The following is a 23,995-nucleotide window of genomic DNA, read 5'->3' as shown; positions in this document are numbered from 1 at the left end:
AGCTATAACGGCTTTTAGCGCTGGTGGTCACAGAGCTCCAGAGACTCATGTGCTCATTCGGCCATGTCAAGACCACGCCCCCATGTTTAAGATTCTTAACAGAGAACAATTGGCCCTCAACCATTAATTGTGTTCATTGTTTAGTTACTTATCCTGTTGGCCATGGGGGGGTGACATTGGGGCTAGCTGTATAACAATAAGATTGTTATATAGCAGTGCTGGGGAATTGTATGTTTTGTCTGTTGAGTGCATTTGTAGAATATTGCTCCTCTCCCTTAAAACATTTGCTAATTATAAATGTATTGTGTGATTTTTTTTTTTTCTATTCTTCATTTTATTCTAGTAATTTTACAGCATCTTTGCTAACATAACAATGTGTCAATTTTAATATGGATGGTCTTTTTTCACCCGGAAGTCACAAACTCTTCTCTACATGTAGATTTATTTTGAGCTTATGATATCAACATATGACTGAATATCATTTGTTTGTCTTAAATTTTAGAGCAGACAAATGCACAAAAGGTTGTAAGGTGTGCCTTGAGCAGCTGTTTCCACAACTGAAATAGTTAATTATTGCTTGTCTAACTGAAAAAATGTGATATGACTCCGGAAAGAACATTTCCATGTTCATTCCCAGTTAGATTAGTTTGTTAAGCCATACCGCAGTATTTCTTTTATCCCATTACTTTAAATGTAACAGAGTTTTGCTGAACAACCTGAACCCTGGGATAAGGTTGCATTGTCTTTATTCTCAACTTGGAATCAATTTACATGGTGTTAATTCTGAAGAGAGCAAGGCAGAATCTATTATTTATTTTTCCTGGTGTATCTTTGTAACTGTGCCCATCATATATTTTTCTGTCAAATCGGTGATGTGGCGCATACCAGGGAGAAGAGCAACAGAAGAGAAAGAGCATCTGGAAAGAGGATTCATGGAAAACAGAATTGACACTGATCAAAAAGATTGCATTCCTCCCAGGCCAACTCGCAAGAATAAAGAAACAAAACAAAATATGCCAGATGAGTCATCACAGGCCCAGTCAGCAGCTTTTCACCCTCCACGAGCCAAACCAAAACTGTTTTTTCACACTCAATTGGCCCATGGCAGCTATACTGGAAGAATACAGGGCTTTACTAACGTCAAGGAACTTTATGCCAAAATTGCCGAGGTATTTAATATTTCCCCAACAGAGGTGAGTTTTTAAAAATATATTGTTAGAATTTAATTTAGACATTTCAGATGTCAATATTAAAGAAAAAAAAAAAGTATTTAGTGAGTAAGAAAAGTTAACTAGATTTTATGACTAGCTAGAGAAAAAGCTGCTCAAACGACTATTTCTTCCCATAAATGTAACAATCTACAGTATATAGAAGTACAAAGTATGAATTTAAAAAAGCTAAAATCTTTTAAAACACTTATTGCATAATATAAGGTTTCTATTTGCAACTGTTTAAGTTCACAGTGAATGAATTCCTGAAAACTAGAAAGTGTTTGATTTCTTCAAGCTCACAAACCGACATGAACACATGTGCATTATACATTTCTCTCTTGTAGGCATGTTCTAATGTGCTCTTTTATGAGAAATGCATGAATCTTATCCATTAGGACTGATCATTAGTTCACAGTATTCATGTGTTGTCATGCTTTCTTTTGCCAGGAACGCCTGTACTACCGCCCATGACCACCATGAACTAACAGTTTCTTTAAAGTACTGTTGTAGATACAACTTCGCTTTTCCTGTGAATATGCCATACATTTGGGGATTAACATACATATACACTTTTGATGCCATTTTATATTACTATATTAACCCCTTAGTGACACAGCTTCAGAACATTTTTTTAGTTCCTGGGGACCGGAGCAATTTTGCCATTTTTGCTACGTGTTCGTTTAACCATAATTTCCATCTTCCTCACAGTTTATATACCATTTATTAAAGGACAAATGAGCTTTAATTTAATGTGACATGCATATATAAATTCTTATTTTGTTTGTTTTTTATTTTAGGCAAAAAGTGTAGGATACATACATATATTACAGCTTGTACAGTAAGTTCAAGTGAGCTGACGAAGCAGCCTTAGACATCAGAAAGTGTTGGGTCGCAGACATAAAGTGTAACTTAAAACACAGATCATTAGATCATGAAATTTAGTGAAGTAAAATTGAATAGGTTACCAACATTTAACAGTCAACCCTTTTAGTGGGTTAATAATAAATGTGCATGTGTCTTATAAAGAATACTATGCATTACACGAAGTTTCGTTTGTAATCACCAAACTTCCTGAACATGTGAACGGTATCTACGTTACTTCACGTAACAGCACCTTTAAGGGGACATGGGGGTAGAGAATATATTGAATCATTTATAGTTACTCAAGAGTGGAAAGAATCAAGAAAAAGGAAATATGGAAGTAGCAAAGAAAGGATAGACAAAAGTGAGTAGAGACTTTGTTCAAAAAACAGAAGGAAGGCAGGTTGGGAGAGGGGGCATCCCATCAAGTGAACCCGGGGTCAATGGTGATACGGAAGTAGCGTCAAAATATCGAGGGCTGGCATATGTTATCCATGGTTCACAGAAAGACTCCTAGCTTTACAGCAGTCCCACCATATATGGCCCATCTTTCCCGGAGCAGAACAGTGAGTTCTGCTCCGGGAAAGCACACAACACGCTCCCACACAACACGCGCCCCCCAGGATTGAGCCCCATCACTCTACATACCTTAAAAATCTGGGACTCAGTTAAATATTCAAGCTCACTGGCGTCTCCCCATCTCCCTCTTCCTTTCCATCATGCCTGTTATTCTCCCCCGGAATGGATAATCCCACACAATTTTCTTGGTGGACTAAAGCGGGATTTCTAGACATTCACTCCTAGCTATGCAACTCGGGAATACGCCCATTTACTTCAATTAAACCATCTCATAAAGCACCCCAGTCGGAATTTTTTCACTATCTGCAATTGAGACACTTTATTCATTCCCTCATCACACATCACCCCTCCCCTATACTCTATCACCATGTGAACATTGCTGTCACACAGACCTTCATGCCCCGGGTTTAATCACGCTGATCCAATCCTCCCTCTCAGCCTCGTTTTCTCTCAAACAAATCTCCTACCAGTCCTCATGGTCGAAAGACCTGGGATATGAACTCGCTGATGACGACTGGCAGTCCATTTGGAGAAACATAGCTTGCTGTTCTCGCAACATTCTAGCTCTAGAAAACTCATATAAAGTTCTCTTCTGATGGTACTATACCCCTGCTAGACTGCATACTATCATCCCCTCTTTTCCTCTAAAATTCTTATTTTTTTTAATTTAAAAAAATTGAAAATATCAGGACAAATACATTACTTTATTTATCCTGATTTATAGGGTATGTCACATGTCTGGGATTTCACTTTATTTTGGGAGTTATAGGTCACAAAATACAAGGAGCGAAATACAATTTTTTGCTTAATATCTTAGTTACATAGTATTTGAGGTTGAATAAAGACACAGGTCCATCAAGTCCAACCTTTGTGTGTATGTGTGTGACTGTATACGAGTCCCCATGTGATCTTGTTTTTAAGAGTACCTGTACCCCTGTATGTTACGGTCTCTGAGGAAGATATCTAAATGCTTTTTGAATGATTCAATACTCTTAGCGGATACCACTGCTTGTGGCAGGGAGTTCGAGATTTTAATAGCTCTAACTGAAAAGAAGACCCTACGCCCCCTGTGATTAAATCCTTTCTCCGCCAATTTTAGGTGGTGGCCTCTAGGCTTTTTTTATGGTGTTTACTAGAATGTCCCGATACCGATTCCAGCATCGGTATCGGGGCCGATACAGGGCATTTTCACAAGTACTGAAAATACCCAGATACATAGCGTCGATACCGGCACTTTAAATTTTTAAAATAGTTTCAGCCTGCCCCGAGGTATCGTGCTTGTATGGGCAGCTAAACTAGGACCTCACAGAAGCTCCTCCCACAGCACGGCCAGGAGAGTGACGGAGGTGCAGGAAAGCATGGCATGTCAGCTGCCTGATACCGGGCCACGGGCGCTCCGCTTTGCAGCTAGATCTTATCTGGTGAGTGTGTCCATCTGTGTGTCTGTGAAAGCACTCCCCTTCCCCATCCTAGAGATGGGACTTCCTCACGTCCCCTGTTATTAACCCCTCCATCACCACGAGCTTCCTTACGCTCTCCTCTACCACAGAATGCCTGCCATTTCCCTCTCCATTACCACAGTCTGCCTAAACCCCTCCAACACCAGATAATGCCCTCCATAGCCGCAGGCTGCCTGCGATGATCCCCTCCATAACCGCAGGCTGCCTGCGATTATCCCCTCCATAACCGCAGGCTGCCTGCGATTATCCCATCCATAACCGCAGGTACAGCACCGTCAGCGAGAGGGGTTCCCACCTGACAGTGCTGCTCCTCCATTCCCTGCTCCAACGCTGTATGGAAACATCAGCATCCCCCACATGCGCAGCATCAAAGCCCCCAATTGCAGCGGAGGTGATAGAGATGCAATTGGATGCACCAAACAGACCAACAAGCTATCAGTAAGCAAGTGGCTGCCTATCAAATAAATCCGCAGCAATTACCGGCCTGAATGACGCATGCAAAAGATGCTGATGCCTTGACGCAGCGCCAAAGCAAGAAGCAGAGGGGCGGTACCGCCACAACCCCCCCCTGCACCGACAGCGCCACGCCCGTGGCACCAAGATCCTCAACAACCGCAGGTTTGGCGGGGATGGGGCGCATTGAAGAACCTGGCCTTGGGACAGCAGAGAAAGCAAATCCTGCCCCGCTTATACGTTTTGCTTTTGTATGTGGCAGCTGTGACAGGGCTGGCTGCAGGTGTGATACAGGAAATTGAGACAGATTGGAAGAAGCAGGGAAGACATGCAACTCTTTTTCTGCTGTGTACTGGTCCTGGAATTGTGTACCGTTAAATGATCATTGAACCATTAACTGATCCATAGTACACAGTTCCAGTACACTGCAGAAATACAATTCTCCCCAGCTAACCTTGATAAGTTAAAATTTAGGTTAGCTGGGGAGAATTGTAACTATTTCTGCAGTGTACTGCAAGTGTGTACTATGGATCATTTGATTTAACCTATTCAAGCTAGCAGGGGAGAATTATAACTCTTGAAATGATCAGGTTGCAGAAACAGAGCAACAATTCTCCCCCGCTTCTTCCAAGCTGTCCCACTTCTCCCAATTAAACTTGAAGTTATACAAAGTATTGCTGTTGCTGATGTGAAGCAATGACTGAGACATTTATCATTTTAGGGCAGTTTCTTGCGGAGCATGTTCATAATATTTCCCACATCCAATCTAGTCTGTATTGTTTTAGAAAAAAATGTTGCATGTCCCTTTTAAGAAAAGTATCGGTAATTGGTATCGGCAAGTACATGAGGGACAGTACTTGTACTTGGTCTTGAAAAAGTGGTATCGGGACATCCCTAGCGTTTGCTGTAAAAAGTTTATTGCTGATGTTGCCATCACCACTAAGCAGCTTATACATCAAAATCATGTTCCCTCTTAAATCGCCTCACTTCTATCATGAACATGCTTAAATTTAAGTAACCTTGTCTCATAGCTTTGATCCTCCAACTCCTAATTAGTTTGGTTGCCCTTCTCTGGACTCTCTCCAGCTCAAGGATATCCTGTTTGTGGATTGGTGACCAAAACCGGACTGCATACTCCAGATGAGGCCGAACCAGTGGCAAAATGACTGATTTGTCTCTACAATACAGTACATTCCCTTTTTAATACAAGATAGTACTCTGCTCGCTTTGTTTGCTGCAGCCTGGCATTGCAAGCTATTGTTCAATCTGTGGTCTATTATGACCCCCAAATCTTTTTCAATTTCTGACTTCCCTAGTGGAGTACCCAGTAATATGTATTCCTCTTGCTTGTTTTTAACCCCAAAATGCATTACTTTAAATTTTTCAACATTAAACCTCATCTGCCATATAGTTGCCCACTCTATTTTATCCTGATCCTTCTGCAATGTTATAGATTCTAGGTCCGTGCCTATTACCCTCTTGATTTTAATATCAACAAAACACAGAAACATGGCTATTAACACCTTCCCCGATATCGTTAATGAACAGTTTAAACAGTATGGGGCCTAGCACAGAACCCTGGGGCAGCCACTCTCAACCATAGACCAATCTGAGAAAGAGCCATTTATCAATACTCTCTGGACACGTTCCTGTAGCCAGTTCTCTATCCATGTACATACCATTTCATCTATGCCTATAGACCTCAGTTTGTGTACTAAGCGTTTACGTGATACCGTGTCAAAAGCTTTGGCAAAATCCAGATATACCACATCCACCAGCCACTCCCCATCCAGATCTCTACTCACCTCTTCATAGAATGTTAATAGGTTGGTCTGACAAGAACAGTCCTTCCTAAATCCATGCTGATTATAATTTATTATACCATTATCACAAACAAAATTCACTAAATAGTCCTTTATCATTCTCTCTAACAGATTGCATACTATTGATGTTAGACTGACCGGTCTGTAGTTCCCAGATTGGCATCTTGACCCTTTTTTGAAAAATGATACTACCATAGCTTTTCATAAGTCTGTTTGTACCCTTCCAGTCATTATAGAGCCTTTGAAAATGAAGAATAATGGTGTCGCTATAACCTGGCTGAGTTCTTCAAGTACCTTTGGGGGTGCAGGTTATCTGGTCCGAATGCTTTATTTGAATTACGTTTTTCAAGTCTTTGTTGAACCCTGGCTACTGTCAACCACTGCGGTATGTTTTGCAATGAGCCACTCACATTCTTATCTCCATTAAACCCGTCTTTTTCCAGAGAGTATACTGAGGAGAAAAATAAATTCATCACCTCGGCCCTCTCCCTGTCGTTTGTCATTAATCTCCCATTCTCATCTTTTATTGGGCCTATCTGCTCTTTTCTTACCCTTTTACAGTTTATATATTGGTAGAATTTTTGGGGTTCTTCTTACAGACTGTGGCGATATGTTTTTCACAGTCTATTTTTAGGTGCCAGGATTTCATGTTTACATCTCTTATTGCATTCCTTGTAGTTCCGGAATGCCAATGCCGTCCCCTCCATCTTACATTTTTAAATGCCATGCTCTTGTCTATGATGTGTTGTTTTATCTTTTTTATTAGGTGGCCAAGCAACCAAGTTGCAAGGACACCTATTGTATCTGTTCAGATTATTATTATTATTCCGCCACTTTTTTCAAATGCCTGTAACAAGTGCTCTGTAAGTCAAAAACTCATGAAACTTTGCACAATGCTACAGCCCTCTCCTCCACAGAGCTTATTATAATATAAAGGTCATAGGTCACATGTGGCAGCCATCTTGGTTTTTGTGACGATTTTTGTGAACTATTCAGAAACGCTAAAGCTACAGCTGTGCAACTTGCTGTGTGATCTTATGCTTTGCTCTGTTGCCACATGTGCTCATTAGGGATGCACCGATAACCACCTTTTTAAAGGCTGAGTACTGATACTTTTTTTTCCAAGTACTCGCTATATAAAGCCAGGTATGCAGAATTGCATATAGCTGTGCCACATAAAGGTCATAGGTCACATTGCCTGGCAGCCTTCTTGTTTTTGGGGATTATATTCAGCTCAATATTCAAACATCCGTTTCTCAGAAACTGATAAAGCTACAGATCTACAAATTGCTGTGTATAGTCATGATATGATCTGCATTCATAACTGAACATTACATGTCAATTGGCCACATGATTCGGCGGCCATGTTGAATTGTGTCAAATATTTCTATTATTTTGATGCTCTTTTTTTCAAATGCTAAATCATTGCCACACCGTTATGTAAAAACTCATGAAATTCGGAACAATGGTAGAGGACTGTGTTGTGTTTAAACCTTGGAAACAAAGGTCATAGGTCGCATGCTGTGGCGGCCATCTTGGTTTAAGTACACCTATTTGACAATTTTCAAACATCTGTTTTTTCATAACTCCTAATGCTACAGATATACAAAGTCATATGTGAGATTATGCTGTGCTTTGCAATCATATATGTTTATTACAAGTCATGTGACCACATGGTTTGGCAGCCATTATGGATTGTGCCATATTCTGCAAACAACTTAAACTCTGAAACCATTTATCAGAATAACTCAAAACTTTGCACATATGTCCACGGCTACCTCTTCTACCACGGTTGTAAAACCAGGCCCGATCCCCAAATCAATATGGCCGCTACAAGCCAATCACTTTTTGACATTGCATAAATGTGCATTTATATCACTAGTGAAGTATGTTAAACTTGTTATACATATGATAACTCAACATCATAACTGCCAAATACAATATGGCTTCCGGGGGTCACCAAGGTTGGCGGCCATTTTGAATTTGATTTTTTTTATAATGCATGAAATCATGTCCTGTTTTTTTATCTCTCTAAGCCCTCGTTCACACCTGAACGTTTTGTAGCGCGTTCTACGCTCGACGAACGCTCTACAAAACGCTCAAAAATATAAATCCCATTGTATTCAATGGTCTCGTTCCCACCTTGGCGTATTTCCGCCCGTCCCTAACGCACTACAAAACGGCCCATGCCTGAAAAGGTACATGTACTACTTTGGGCCATTTTGTTGCGCGTTTCCATAGGGATACAGCCAAGTAGCCTTCAGAAACGCGCGTTTGTCGCAAATCGCGGTTAAAAGCTCGCAACAGACGCGCATATGCAATACGCCTAGGTGTGAACGAGACCTAACTACAATGTCTTCTCATGTGCTATGACCAGCTCTACTGCTCGGCCACCTTTATTGCTGCTTGCAGCTATATTTATTATTATTCCGCCACTTTTTTCAAATGCCTGTAACAAGTGCTCTTTAAGTCAAAAACTCATGAAACTTTGCACAATGGTAGAGCTTTGTGCTCTGCAGAGCTTATTATAATATAAAGGTCATATGATGTGGCAGCCATCTTGGTTTTTGTGAACTAGTCAGAAACCTATATCTCCAGAACTGCAAAAAGCTACAGATGTACAACTTGCCGTGTGAGCTTATGCTTTGCTCTGTTGCCACATGGTGTTCATTATAGCTCTATTGGTCAGATGGTTTGGCAGCCACTTTGAGTTGTGCAATATTCTGCCAACAACATACACTCTGAAACCATTTATCAGAATAACTCAAAACCTTGCAAATATGTCCAGGGAGATCTCTTCTACCACGGTTGTAGAAACTGGCCCGATCCCAAAATCAAAATGGCCGCTGCAAGCCAATCATGTTTAGATATTATGGCCTTTTTTCAAAAAGCCTCTAATTGGCGCATTGTTACACAAACTTATGCAACTTGGCCCAATGGTAGAGCTCTGTGCTATGCCTAATCTTCTGCAACATAAGGTCATAGGTCACATTGTCTGGCAGCCATCTTGTTTCAGGTGACGACATTCAGCTCCATATTCAAAGATCTATTTTTCATAAACCTTTAGAGCTACAGATGTACAAAATTGTTGTGTAAAGTTATACAATGATCTATACACAGAACTGATTACAAGTCAATTGACCACATGTTTCGGCGGCCATATTGAATTGTGTCAAATTCGACATATTTCTGTTATTTTGATTCTCTTTTATTCAAATGCTAATTATAACCATACAGTTATGTAAAAACTCATGAAATTTGACACAATGGTAGAGAACTGTGCTGTGTTTAATCGTTGTCAACATAAAGGTCATAGGTCGCATGCTCTGGCGGCCATCTTGGTTTTAGTAAACCTATTTCTGACAGTTTTCAAACATCTGTTTTTTCATAACCGCTAAGGCTACAGATATACAAAATTAATATGTGAGATTATGCTGAGCTCTGCAATCATATGTTTATTACAAGTCATGTGACCGCATGGTTTGGCAGCCATTTTGGATTGTGCCATATTCTGCAAACAACTTAAACTCTGAAACCATTCATCAGAATAACTCAAAAATTTGCACATATGTCCACGACTACCTCTTCTACACAGTTGTAAAACCAGGCCCGATCCCAAAATCAATATGGCCGCCACAAGCCAATCACTTTTAACATTGCATCAAATTGCAAAAACTTGCATTTACATCACTATTTAAGTTTGTTAAACTTGTTATATAAATGATAACTCATCATAACTGCCAAATACAATATGGGTTCCAAATGTCAACAAGTTCGGCAGCCATATTGAATTTGGAAAAATATTAAAATTCATGAAAACGTTGCAGTTGTACAGGTCTATTGTGAATACATAACTTGGCTATTTATCTCTCTAACTACAATACCTTCTCATGTGCTATGTTATGGAAAATTTCGTTTGGACTGTGCGCACAAATCTCCGCTGCGCTACGAAGTATGCTTGAGAATATCAATGCGCGCAAAGCGCAAATAAATCCGCCGCGCTTAAAAGCACGTTGTATTCAGCTCTTTGGTATAACGAAATTAAGTACTTCAGTAGTGCCAGGTAGAGTTAGACAAGATGCTGCTTCAAGCTGGAGGCTCAGTGTGGAAAGTCCTAAATAGCACAGGAACTCTGTTTATTTATAGAGCAACAGGGATACAGCAACAAAACAGGTAGAGGCAGCCCCAACAGCCTAAAAATAAACAATAAAAAGGTGATCAGCGCCAGTAAGTGTAATGTGGAAATAAGAGCTACCAAGCACTAAGGATATAACTAAATATCTGGAAAATGTGAAAAACAATATTGTGCTGAGCTAATAATCATACATATCTAATAAATTGAAACATATATAAAATTAGTCACATATATGGGCCTTCAAACAAATGAGGCATAGAAAATATCTACACAAAGACAAAAAAGCAATATAGACAAAAAGAGTCCCAGGGAAAAACCAAAAGAAAATGTCTCCTCAGATCACAGGTACCAATATAAATCCAGGTGGAAAAAGGACAAGGACATAGTGCGTAACGTCCAATAAAATGCAATGTATTAAATAAAAAATGCGTACTCACAATGGTATAAACAGTACAGGCATTGCTGGACCAGCAGGGCAAATGGCAGCAAAGCGATAAGAAATATTTTATGTAATTTGATCTATTTCCCTTTCTTCTCTGCTGATGGTGCTATTTCCATATATATGGTAAAAGGAAGTGCACCTGGTTTACTGCCTTTACGGTAGTATGCTTTTCTGTTAAATAGACTTCAAGACTATCAGTAGCTCCAGATGAAGTTACGTGTTTTGACGTAACGTACGTAGGGCAGAGCTTCTGATGTCACTGCACTGAGCCGGACGGACAGGTTTTTTTTATCACAGGTCTTTTTATTTGCTCTTGCAGGGCAGCAGAAAAAGGTAAACACAAATATTTTCTTATCTTCAGCACAAATAACAAAACAAAAGATGTCTCACCGACTTGTTGTATAGGGAAAATCCCTTCCCAGGAATGTTAGTCCTGCAGCCCAGCACAATAGCACAGCAATGTAGCACAGCAGCTCTCTCACATTCACACACAGCTACAGCTGATGACTTCCTCCTCAACTCCCACACTCCTCTCTGGAGTTGCTGACCCTTTTAGCTGCTTCCTGTGTCAGGAAGGTTAACCCTCTGGGTCCCTTAAGGGGACCACAGCCCAAAAAGGGCGAAATGTACCTGCCATCCAGCACTAAGCCTTGCCGTCTTCTACAATATATAAAATAACAAATATGAGAGTAATGTGGTATGCAGTGATGCATATATATATATCGTACAATAAAAAGGTATGTGGATGTAGACAGATGGGTTTGACTCAGGGCCAGAAGTGCGTGGTTTAATGTCTCCCTCTTTCCCTCCTGTGCGACTATCTACCATAGAGTGCTGGGAGTGATGTAATTTCCTCCCAACACTGTGGAGATTGTGGGCGGCATCGGATTACATGTCGCAACCGCAGAGAGCTGATTTAATTGCGGATGGCATTGGCGCCTGGTGGTTGCAACATGTAGTCCAATCCCGCCCACAATCCTGAATACCGCAACCGCCAGACACCGATGCCATCCGCAATTAAATCAGCTCTTGGCACCCGGCGATTGCGGTATGCAGGATTCGAATCCCAGAGCGGCAGCCTAATTTAGCATGCAGGATCCAGAGTCCAGTGTCGGGAGGGGCATTACCAGAAAATAAGGTGTTGCTTACAGAATAGAATATTGTAATAATACATTACGTTGCAGTTGTTTGTCTTTACACATCCTGAAATTATTGTGTGCAGCAATGGACTCTCTGCCAAACAACATTTGGCACATTACTGTCATTAAAATGGGTCTGTCATCCACATTGCACAATACTATGTTTTTTTGCTGTAGAGATTTGTGATACACACGATCCAGGCACAGTGTGAAGGATGGAGAACCCCAGACTGAAGGTAGGGGGTCCGGGAACCTGCAATGTTGGCGGTACCAGGGCCCCCTTCCTCCTGTCCGGGCCCCCCAAGTGACAGAATGCTAGGGCCCAGTCACTGCTGCAACTATGTGACCCTGGTTGTTCTGCCACTGTATAGAGGACTATAAAACCCAACAATACATTATACAGCAATGCAGAATACCACCAGCTATAAAGCACTACAAATCCCAGCAATACATTATACAGCAATGCAGAGTACCACCACCTATAGAAGACTACAAATCTCAGCAATACATTATACAGCAATGCAGAATAATACTGTCAGCTATAGAGCACTATAAATCCCAGTAATACATTATACAGCAATGCAGAATACCACCAACTATAGAGGACTACTAATCCAGCAATACATTATACAGAAATGCAGAATACCACCAGGTATAGAGGACTAAAAATACCAGCAATACATTATAAAGCAATGCAGAATGACATCAGCTATAGAGGATTACAAATCCAGCAAATCATTATACAGCAATGCAAAATGGTACCAGCTATAGAGGACTACAAATCTCAGCAATACACTATACAACAATACAGAATAATACCATTTGTTATAGAGCACTACAAATCCCAGCAACATATTATACAGCAATGCAGATTACCATTATCTACAGAGGACTGGTGCTGGGTCCTGTATCCCGGTCCTCTGTGCCATGGAGCTCTGAGCCAGTCCTGGGCACATGGGCCCGTGCCTGCTCATTAATGGGCTGCTCCTACGATTTCATGAAAATGTCTCCACATCCCCCTGCCAGCTCCCATGACCTCCCATGCCAGCTATGGGGTACAGAGCTCACCTGTCCTCCCATGCCAGCTATGGGGTACACAGCTCACCCAACCTCTAATCCTAGCTATAGGGTACAGACCACACCTGACTTCTCATCCCAGTCGGGTACAGAGCTCACTTCACTTCTAATCCTGGCTATGAGGTACAGAGACCTGAGCCCTCCCTCTGCTGGCAGTCTTGGGCAGCCCTCTACCTGCCACATCTCTCTTCTCCCCCCATCGCCTGTGTCCACTGACCCCTCCCGGCTCTTCCGTAGTGTGCCACCTCTCTCTTCTCCCACTGTGCCACCTCTCTCCTCACGTGCCACCTCTGTGTCCACTGTTCCTCCCCCAGCCCTTGTGCAGCTGCCTCTGTGGGCTCCTCCACTATTTTGTGCGATGCACGGGATGCATTTTTCTGCTGTTTTTGCATGCATGGAAACGCAGCAGAAAATCTCATGACTTGCTGGCCTGCATTTGGGGTGCCTTTAGAAATCAATGGCACAGCAAGTGAGTTTTGGCGCGTTTGTAGGTAGGTGCAGTATGGCCAACGGCCACTAGATGCCCCCATGGGGCCCTGGAGATCGATGCAGCTCTGGCCTGGGTAGACTCTGTGTCCCAGGAGAGTTGATATATAGGGGGCGCCCGAGATGGGGAAGTAGTCAGAGATTACAGGAGAGCAGAAGTCTAGGACTGTTTGCAGAGTCTCTGGAAGGACAGGACCAGGCCTAGGACTATGTAGAGCTACAAAGATTCCCTAGTCTCCCCATAGGGGGAAACCCACCGAGCTAGGACTGACAAGGATGGGATTCCTGAGAATATGGAGGAGCTGTAGTACTGACGATATTTGCCAGTGGGCCTCTGGCCGAAGCAAGTCGTGGACTCTGGGCTGCACCTGGGATGATATACCTCTCTCTCTCTCTCTCTAAATTGTAACCCTATGCAACCATCAAGAATTGTGCCGTCATCCCACCCGGGGGTGGCTGAAATGTATACTTTATTCTGTTTATACCTTCAAGTAAAACCAACAAAAAGACTATCTGTGTGGACTGGTTCTTCTCCCTCCAACCTCTGAGAAGGTGGGTTCTACTGGAGTGTGATGTTGGACTGTATCGTGGCTGTAACCATCTGAGGAGGGTAGGTGCGCAATGGGGCTATGCCTGACACAGGGTGCCGTTCATGGTGGCCTTTCTCCCTAAGGGGGAGGAAGCGCCGAGTCCCGCAGAGGCGGTGGAAGCCATGAGGCCCTGTGTACGCAGTACTACACGTGTGGAGTGTTTGCACGAGGCCAAGGCTGTGGCCCCTGACAGTGGGGTGTCTGGTTTCGAGTTGCATGCACGGGGTTACCCAGCCAACCCAAAGGGAACACACACGCACCACCCTGAGAGTGAACCCCGCCTACAGATTTCCACAGACATAAATGCCGATCGCACACATAGTCACTCGTCTTTGTGCCCCCGACGCATGTTTGCATGCGTGTATGTATGGGTGGGGACTTAAAATTATTTTTTAGTTTTTTTATGTGTAACTTTAAAAATAATTGGGGGGGGGAACTTAAATTTTTTTTCCTTTTTTTTTCACTAAACCTTATTGCTATCACATACGGGTCGCTTGTATGGTAACAGGCATTGCTGCCTGTTTTCAAATACCGGCCATTTCCCGCCGCCCGGCCCGCGTGAGGGGGCGTGTCCGAGCGGACGTCTAAAGACGCCCGCTCAGATCTAGAGACCTCTCGGCCGGCCGTTTTTTTTACAACGGCCGGCCCTGAGGTGGTTAATGAAACTCCAATATCAATCAGTTACAAAATAATAGCAATCAACTAAGTGAAGGGTTAACTTTGCCAACACAAGGTATAACACAAAGTATACTTGCAGTAAGCAGACTTTTGTAATTCCACACAAGGGAAGCTGCTGGAGAGCATGTCAGTATGGAGCTTCAAAGGGCAGGAGTATGGAAGATTGCAGCCTGTCAACCTGGAACTCAGGATGGAGAGCGGTGAGGTAAGTAGTATTTTTTTTTTCATGATGGAGTGGTGTGTCTCAGCAGCCGACGAGAGGGACGTCACACACTTACTTCAAATTCCGCGGCCACATGCCATGGATCCCGCTACGGGGCAGATCCCAGTGACATCGTGGGACCTGTGCACCTGCTGCTTGTTCGATGGGGCCGGCAGCCCAGTCAGAGCGGCAAAGGGAGAGGCTATTTTCTCAGGGGAGAGGGAACTGGGCAATTCCCCCCCGAGAAAATAGTCTCTCCCTCCGCTGCCCGGCCGCTCCACACCGCAGAGCCCCCCCCCCCTTGCCCCTCTGTAGCGACACCACTGATTGTGCTTTCCCCTATAAGCACATCTGAATTTATAAGGCTATGGGGTGGGGGGGGGGTATACCAATTAAACAATTATGAAATGATAAAAGACACATAGGATCAAAGACAAAAAACTTGTCACACTAGGAGAAGACAGCCATAGACTATATAGATAACATCACCTTTTGGACAAACAGGAAAGTGAGTATATGTTAATAATATATGCATCAGAGATACAGCTGCAGGTCAGATCAGAAGGACATAGCAGGATTTTCAAAACACAGACAGCAGTTCAGGCAGGGTGGAGCAGAAATTAAATGTGGATACCTGAGTGGAAGAAGAAAAGGGATGATGAGAAGGTGACGCCATTGTAGGTTGCCATTTTCTAAGTGTGAAGTTGATGACGACACTTAATATCATTGCAAAGTGCCTCTGCCCCCTTGCAATTGTGTATTCTACTACCCTGTTAATAATATCAGCTTATTAGTCTCACTATGAACTTTGATGGTCACAGTTATATTTTTTCCAATTACAGTTATCTTTAGTTGATTTATTGCAAGTAACATATAATATATGTACACCCATGCACTAGCCAAGTCAATAAAACACTCTAGCATGTTTTCCTCCTACTGCCTACAGTAGGAGGAAAAAAATAATAATAATCTTCTCACCCCTATCTTCCCAGGCTGATTTGTGTCTTTATCTACTCTCAATGAAACATGATATTGATAGTACTGTGTTAAGACCCCTGTGTGTAAGGGGGGGAGGGAGGGGAGCAATGTATCCACACATTGTAAAAGTATTTTGTGTATGTCACCTCCCATGGAGGGTTTGGAGATATGTTCAATAGCCGTGCCTTGTGATTCACAAACCTGGTGCTTTTTTGTCACAAAGTATACAGCCACTGGCATACCTAAGTCAATTACTTTCACATGTTGCAAGTTGTTAATTGTTTTTGTGATATTACTTGGATGCTTTCGGAACCTTTTCTTCAACAGTCAAATGGATTTACCAATGTACTCATATGTTAGGGAACAGGGACATTGTGGCATGTGTACACAAAATTGAATGTTGCAGGTCAAATATCCGTTGATCTTAAATTATTTGCCACTGTGTGGGTGAGTAAAATGGGGTCCACATTAAAGTGAACTTTTTGTTGGTTGGTGTGGATTTTTTTCCTGCACGGCGGGCCCTTATTTTTAGTTTCTTGGCATGAGCTCACTGGGGCCCTCTGAAGATTCCTGCCAGCTTCAGACACTTCTGTATTTTTTGATCCCCTCTGCAGTATCTGAAAGGGCTCTCTGCCAAGTTGTCCAATATTATTCGATTTTAGTTTTATCTGATGGCTTCCTTTCTGAGACCAGTGCAAGCACAGGCTCAGATGAATATGCAGAAAACTCTTCTATATCGGTACAACTTGTTGATTTTGGCTATGGTCCCAGTCCTGTGTCTTTTTAGAAAGCCTGTATACACAAGACTTTATGAGTATGTTTTCACTTTTGATTTTATATTAATAAAATCAAATACTTCACAAGGGAAAGCACTCTTTCTGTTATCGGTAAGAGATTGTTGCATCTCCACTTAAGTATTTTGCATCTCCATCTGAGCCTGCACTACTTGGGCCAGTAAATGTTGTGTCTCGGAGTCCAGTTTAATCTGCCCTAATGGTTAAGAGTCTGATTACAAATAGGATAATCTTCCTTAAGAAACATATTTCCCACCTGAGAAGAATACAACAGAATATTTCCTTTTTTTGGAGTAGTTTGCAGTAAGTGGTAAAGTCTTGGTTCTTCTATTACAAACTGGCTTCCTCTTCCCTAAGCTTTTTCACCACTTTGGGATAAGTAGGTGGGTCTATAGGCCCTTTCAGCAGGAAATTAAAAATTATAGGATGGTTCAGGTGGGCTCCTCGCAGAACTTGGTTAGGTCAGACTTTATCAGAAATTCAAGGATTAAACCATTTCATTTGGATAGCTGATGCAGGATCCTATCTACTTGAGCCCTTTAATTGGACAACATCTCTAGTTTTTGCTGAGCGTGTTTAAATTTGCACAATGGATCAGAAAGTTTGTCTACGCTTTCATTCACATCATATAGTGCTTCAATGTAATCCAAAGCCCTACAGTCCTGCTGTCGTAACTTTAGGTTGCAAATTACCCCTTAAACTGCCATCATTCTCTGTTATGTATCAAAGAAATTGGCATGCAAGTCACCACTGGATATGAACACATCTGGTGTACAGTTGGTTTTCAGGCTTATTTCTGTCTCAATACCTACACTTGTTGTAGTTAGGTGTGCACTTTTTAATTATCCCGACAGCTTCTAATCCATGAGAAAGTGAGACTTTCTGAGAATGAAATTAGAAAGGAATTGTATCTTGCCATTCAAATAAAGCATAGGGGGCCCGAGGGGGGTCCTCTATGTGGTCTAGGAAACTCCCATGGTTCTCAGTAAACAATGCTATAACTACATAACAGATTTGAGTCTCAGTCCAATCTTTGTCAGGAAGGCTCAGTACAATGTACAGTTCTGGTTTGGCATGCTTGTGGCACCACATGGTAGCAGCTTCTGAGGCCACCTTGCTGACTTGACATCTTGGCACAGTTATCACTAATATGCTATTACATAGGGGCTTGTGATCCCCCTATGTGATAGCATCAAAGTTAAGTAAAAAAAAAGTTACAAAAATGAAAGTAAAATAAAATGAATTTAAAAAAATGAAAGTCCCTTGCCCCTGCCAACAAATGCATACTAACCTAAACACATCAGGTGCACCTACAAATGAAAATGACGAATGCGCTACACGTTAGATATCACCATATGCGGCAGAGTGAGAGCAATAATTCTAAGGCCAATACTCATGGTTAACTCTAAAATGATGACCTGTACAGGCTTTTAAAGCTTTGTCTGTGGATAATTTGGGGTATTGTATTTTGTTGCCATTTCACAGGTGCACACGGTTTGTAAGCTTGGCATGTTGGGTACATATTTACTCGGCATAACCTCATCGTTTATATTTTACAAAAAAAGGGTAGTATATTGTGTTTTTGTGCGCTAAAATTAACTTAAGTGTTCTACAGGGTCTGTGCTTTAAGGAAATATATAACAAGCTTTGCCGGATTTTGTCTTTTCAGACAGATAAGATACCATATTAAAAGTGCATGTGATCTCAGAACTGCATTGTGCTACTAAATAGACTGAAGTTGTGGCACTTTACGTATCAGTATTTATTTCATGTCTACTAGGATTTACAGACACATATACTTTTCACAGCCCTTTTGGGGATACTTTTTCCTGCCAGCTCCATGTAAGCACACGAATGGGTTAATCCTTCCCTCCTCCCCCTATTCAGGATTGTAGCTCATAAATTTGAAGGAGTCGCCCTGCTTGCTGTTCTTTTGTCTCTTCTGAGGAACGTCAGGTTGTCTTTAACCTTCTTTGCCGAAGCATCGATAGATGTTATCAGGTCCTTAGCCAGGGTTATGTACTCCGGGGCCCAGTGGCTCAGACAGTGGGTAGCTGATCCCACCTCTAAACAAGGGTGGTGTAAGATCCCATTTGAAGTTCAAACTCTGTTTGACAATAAGCTGGACAACGTGATAGCCAAGGCCACAAAAGGCAGTCCGGCTTTATTCCTCAGGACCGGAGACTTATGAAGTAGAAAAACACGCTGTTCAGGAAGGAGGTGTTTAACAGAGGGAAAGAGACCCGGGCTTATAAGCCTGTCATGAAGCCAGAGCTAGCTTGTGTGGCCGAAATGCTGGACGGCACCTGTGCATGCACGTGCGCATCGTCCTACACAGAGGATGATGCGTGCCTCCACGTGGGCGTGGCCGCACCACGCCGTACGCGCGGACGTGCACACACGTTCCTAATGATGGCACCAAAAGGGCTATTTAAGGCTGAGGCACCCAGACCTCCCTGCTGACTGATCATCAGCTATTACCCTGTTCCTGAATCCTGTGTACCTGTTTGATATCCTGCGACCGACCCAGCCTGCTTGACTTTACTCCTGTTCTGTGCTCCTTGACCTCGGCTTGTCTTTGACCTCTCTCCTGCCTGCTCCCTGGATACCACGCCGTCTGCAAGTTACCGACTCGGCCTGTCCCTGATTACGTCCTGCCTTCTAAACTTGTACTTCACTGCCAGATTGTTGATGACCCGGCTTGCTTTACTCTGCTTCCAGGATCTTGTACTTCAACCTGCATCCTGCTAAGGAGCCTCTGCAACCTGTATGCAGCTCTGACAGGAGTCACAACCTACCGGCACTTGTGCCACTCTTTGTCCTCACGCACCTGTTTCCACTTTACAGGGGTGTTTGGACTGGAGCAGCAAGAGAGGCCGCCCTTGTCATCTCAGGCTCCCCCTAAGGTACGTGACAAAGCCAGGGAAAGAATTTTGCCACCCCTGTCGGCCTTCTGCTACCTTCTCTAGGGCCAAGAAGGGCCCCTCAGTGACGGGTCCTGGAGACTGTTACCAGAGGCCATCATTGGGCCTTTCACAAAACACCTGGTTCCATCTTTCGCCCAACACCGCCTCTTTTGGATCTTGTTCGGAGGTCAATCCTCCTTTCCTAGGTGGAGAACCTCCTGGTTCAGGGTGTGATATCTCCCGTTCCACGTTTAAAACGCTTTGGGGGGGTTTACTCTCCTCTTTTCGACCTTTTTACTCTCCAGTGATCAACCTAACTTTCCTGAACAAGTTCATAGTCAAAGACCATTTCAAAATGGAGTCGCTGCAAACTATCCATAGATTTGAAAGACGCCTACTTCCATGTTCCCATCCAGTGTTTTTTTCAACGTATCCTCCGGTTTTCACTATGCGGCCTCCACTATCAGTTCCTCTGTCTTCCCTTCGGGCTCATGACATCTCGAGGGTGCTTTCCAAGGTTCTACTGGCTGTAGTTGCCTTGATTCGGGAGCAGGGAATCCGTATCTTCCATTACCTGGACGATATACTACTGTTACATCAGAACCGAGAATCGTTACTCGAGCATCGGTCACTAGTGATCTCGACTCTGGAGCAGTTCGTTTGGCTCATAAACCTGGAAAAGAGGCAATTGTCCCCCACACAAGATCTGGTATACCTGGGGGATACGGTACGTGGTACGGTCTCTCTTCCTATGGAGAAGCTTCCTCTTGTCAAACAACGCCTTTCGGTGGCTCTCACTCACGATCTCCTTCCTCCATCTCACTATCTTCGGATTGTGGGCACTATGGTGTCCACGATTCCCATTGTCTAGTGGGCCCAATAGAGGTCCCGTCTTTTCCAGACTGGATTCTTGAGCCAGTGGCGGAAAGAGTATTTCAACCAATTGATTCAGATTACTTCCCGGATGAGGAGCAGCCTCACCTGGTGGTTCAAGGATCACAATCTCCTTTGCTGTCAGTCTCTCCACCCAACTTCGTGGACGATCATTTTTACCGATGCTGGCGAGCTGGGGTGGGGGGCTACGTGTCTGGGTCAGTTTGCCCAGGGGAGATGGGATTTTCAGGCGAGAAGGATTGTCTCCAATGTTCTGCAATTACGAGCGATTTTTCAGGCGTTGTTAGCTTTCAAGCAGCTAGTCCTTGGGAAATCTGTCCTACTAAAAGTAGACAACACCACCGCAGTAGCTTATGTCAGGAGGCAAGGTGAACCGCGCAGCCACTCCTTGCTGATGGAAGTCTCTCTTATTCTGACTTGGGCCCAGATCAATCTTCTTCACATCTCAGCTGTGTATGTTCTGTAACAAGGACACTCCACTGTAGTCCAGGTAAATCAAGTAGAATGCAGTTTATTAAAAGGCAAACACAAAATAGCTTGAAACAGCAACATAAGACAGTCCTTGTTATGGCTCTGTACCTTTCCTCAGCTTCAAGACACTCACGCTGCTCACCCCTCGTGAGCCCTCACTCTGCTCTCTTAGCAGTCTGTACCGCAGGTCCTAGGGTCACCGACCTTCCTGACCTCTCCCAGCCACCCCTGGCTGTTCCGTGTGCGTCTAGCATGCACCCGAGGTGGTCTGTGTCCGTGTGCTCCCTGCACACACACAACTCCAACACTCTCTGAGCACTGGGCTGGCTTCTTGATAAGGCTGCTCTCAGCCACCTGATTAGCCCAGGCTGGACATTGGCAACACCTGGCCCCAGGACTGGAGATCTCATCCCACCCAGAGCTCTACGAAATCTCCAGAGCTCCAGATCCCAGCTGCAAATAGGAAAACCTGGAATAACCTGAAAAGCCAGGTTCTTCCTTATAACCTGCTTTACTTTCTGGACCCTCTCAGCCCCTTTGGCTGAGAGTCCTGGGTGCCAAGGTCGCCATCCTCCACCGTGGCATTGGCTTACACTGCCACAGTTCCCAGTGCCCTCAATCTCCAGACGGACTATCTATCTCGTGTTCCTGTGGACAACGAGTGGTGCCTACTAGAACAAGTCTTTCAGGATCTGGTGGACTGGAGCTTCATTCCAGAGGTGGATCTGTTTGGGTCCCGAATCAACGTCAAAGTTGTCAGATTTTTTTCGAGGTTCCCTTGCCCTCAGGCGCTCGCAACGGACGCGCTTTCCGCAGAGTGGATGTTCCGGAAGGCCTATGCCTTTCCTCCGGTTCCTTTGACCCTTCAGTTTCTGCAGAGACTCCGCGGAGAAGATGTGACAGTCCTTGCAGTCATTCCGAACTGGCCCAAGAGGCCTTAGTATTCTCTCCTTCACCAACTGAGCATTCGTCCCCCACGGCCCCTGCCGCTGTTGCCGAACCTTCTTTCTAGGGGGTCGGTTCTGCATCCGGCATCAATGAAGCGCTGCCTGACGGCCTGGATGTTGAGAGGCGGAGGCTGGTCACGCTAGGATGTTCGGGCAGGGTTGTTGATACTCTTCTTCTTTCTAGGAAAGCCAGCACGAACCGTACCTACAATTTTCTACCAGATAATCCTTTCTTATGCCCTCTAGCATTTTACAAACTACCGATGTTAGACTGACCGGCCTATAGTATAGGATGTAGCAGAAATTCCAGGAGTTTGCGTTGGCTCATGAATTTAGGCCATTGAATCCGCAGATCATGAATGTGCTGAACTTTCTGCAGCATGGGTTGGGCATGGAATTGAGCGTTATCACCCTCAAGGGCCAGATTTCGGCGGCATCAGCCTTTACAGGCCTCCAGCTTGCCTCAATGCTCTCATGGTTCATTTTTTTAAGGCTGCATTACGGGTAAACCGCCCAGGGCACGACTGTTCCCTAAATGGGACCTTCCTCTCGTTCTCGATTTTCTGGCCTCGGACTCATTTGGAGACGCCCTGTCTCTGTGGCACCTTAGGTTAAAGACGGTTTTCTTGGTTGCCATCACCTCCGCTCACAGGGTTACGGAATTGGCCACTCTTGGGTTTAAAGAACCCTTTACTACCTTCCTAGCGGATAGGGTGGTCCTAGCCCCAATGCTTGGGTTTGTACCCAAAAGCGGTGACCGATTTCCATATGCAGCAGGGGATTGTTCTACCGACCTTTCGGTTCACTGATGAGCATCACATTAGTTGGATGTCGCGGGGACACTGAAAGAGTACGTCTCGGCCACCGAAGGACTCTGTTCTACGGATATTCTTTTTGTGGTACCAGGGGGAGCAAGGAAGGGTGCTAAGGCATCCAGCAGACTCATTGCCTCATGGGTGGTGAAGACTATCACGTTGGCTTACGAGGCCAACCACCTGCCAGTGCCTTCTGGAGTCTTGGCCCATTCAACGAGGAGTCTCTCCACGTTCTGGGCAGCAGCAAGTCGGGTGTCTTTGGAGACCGTTTGTTTGTAAGGCGGCCACTTGGTCGTCTCGAAACACATTCATGAATCATTATTGTCTAGATCCAGCTGCCTTGGTTTTGGCCGTTTGGTTATTTCTTCTGCTATGTGTATATAATAAAAAATGTCACCTGTACCCTCCCTGCTTTTTGGCTAGTTATTTCTCATTCATGTGCTGACATGGAGCTGACAGGAAAATAGGAAAATTGAATTCCATACTTACCGTAATTTTCCTTTCCTGTCTAGCTCCATTGCAGCACAGGGCCCACCTGATCGGTCGTCTAGTTACGGAACAGCAAGCTTGGCGACCCATTCAAATTTATGAGCTACAATCCTGATTAGGGGAAGGAGGGAGGGATAAACCCATTCGTGTGCTGCCATGGAGCTAGACAGGAAAGGAAAATTACGGTAAGTATGGAATTCAATTCTCCTATTTTCACATTACGAGGTTAGATCTCAGAGTTATCTACATGCTGATCTAGCCTCAAATGTTAAGAGAACATATACAGTATGTCAGGGGTGCCCATTAGGTCGATCGCAGTCTACCAGTCGATCGCAAAGTGGTGGAGGATCGGCATATATCAGTGATATGCACCGATCCTCTGTGCAGGACAAATAGCATTTCACTCTCTGCAAGAATAAACCCCCAAAAACTAGCCTTGCCCCTAGACTGCTACCCCCACCTGCTTGTTTTTGTCTAGGGGTAATGTGTGAAGGACTTTTACTTAACTAACCCTGCTCCTGCAAACCTCAAGACAAGTGACGGCAGCCTTTTTCTTTCTCCACTC

General features: G+C 43.8%; 1 protein-coding gene across 1 annotated transcript in view; it reads left to right on the top strand.

Moving 5' to 3' along the window:
- The first annotated feature begins 932 nt into the window (after window positions 1-932).
- Window positions 933-23,995, top strand: part of GIPC3 (GIPC PDZ domain containing family member 3) — an 81,531-nt gene continuing 58,468 nt past the window's right edge. The window contains exon 1 of the mRNA XM_018562204.1: window positions 933-1,193. Within this exon, the coding sequence (XP_018417706.1) occupies window positions 933-1,193 (261 nt within the window). The remainder of the gene's footprint in view (window positions 1,194-23,995) is intronic.

This window comes from Nanorana parkeri, unplaced genomic scaffold, assembly GCF_000935625.1.
Source record: "Nanorana parkeri isolate BGI_ZX_2015 unplaced genomic scaffold, ASM93562v1 scaffold565, whole genome shotgun sequence".
Lineage (NCBI taxonomy): Eukaryota > Metazoa > Chordata > Amphibia > Anura > Dicroglossidae > Nanorana > Nanorana parkeri.
The sequence above is the reverse complement of the archived record's forward strand: the minus strand, read 5'-3'. Positions and strand labels throughout refer to the sequence as shown.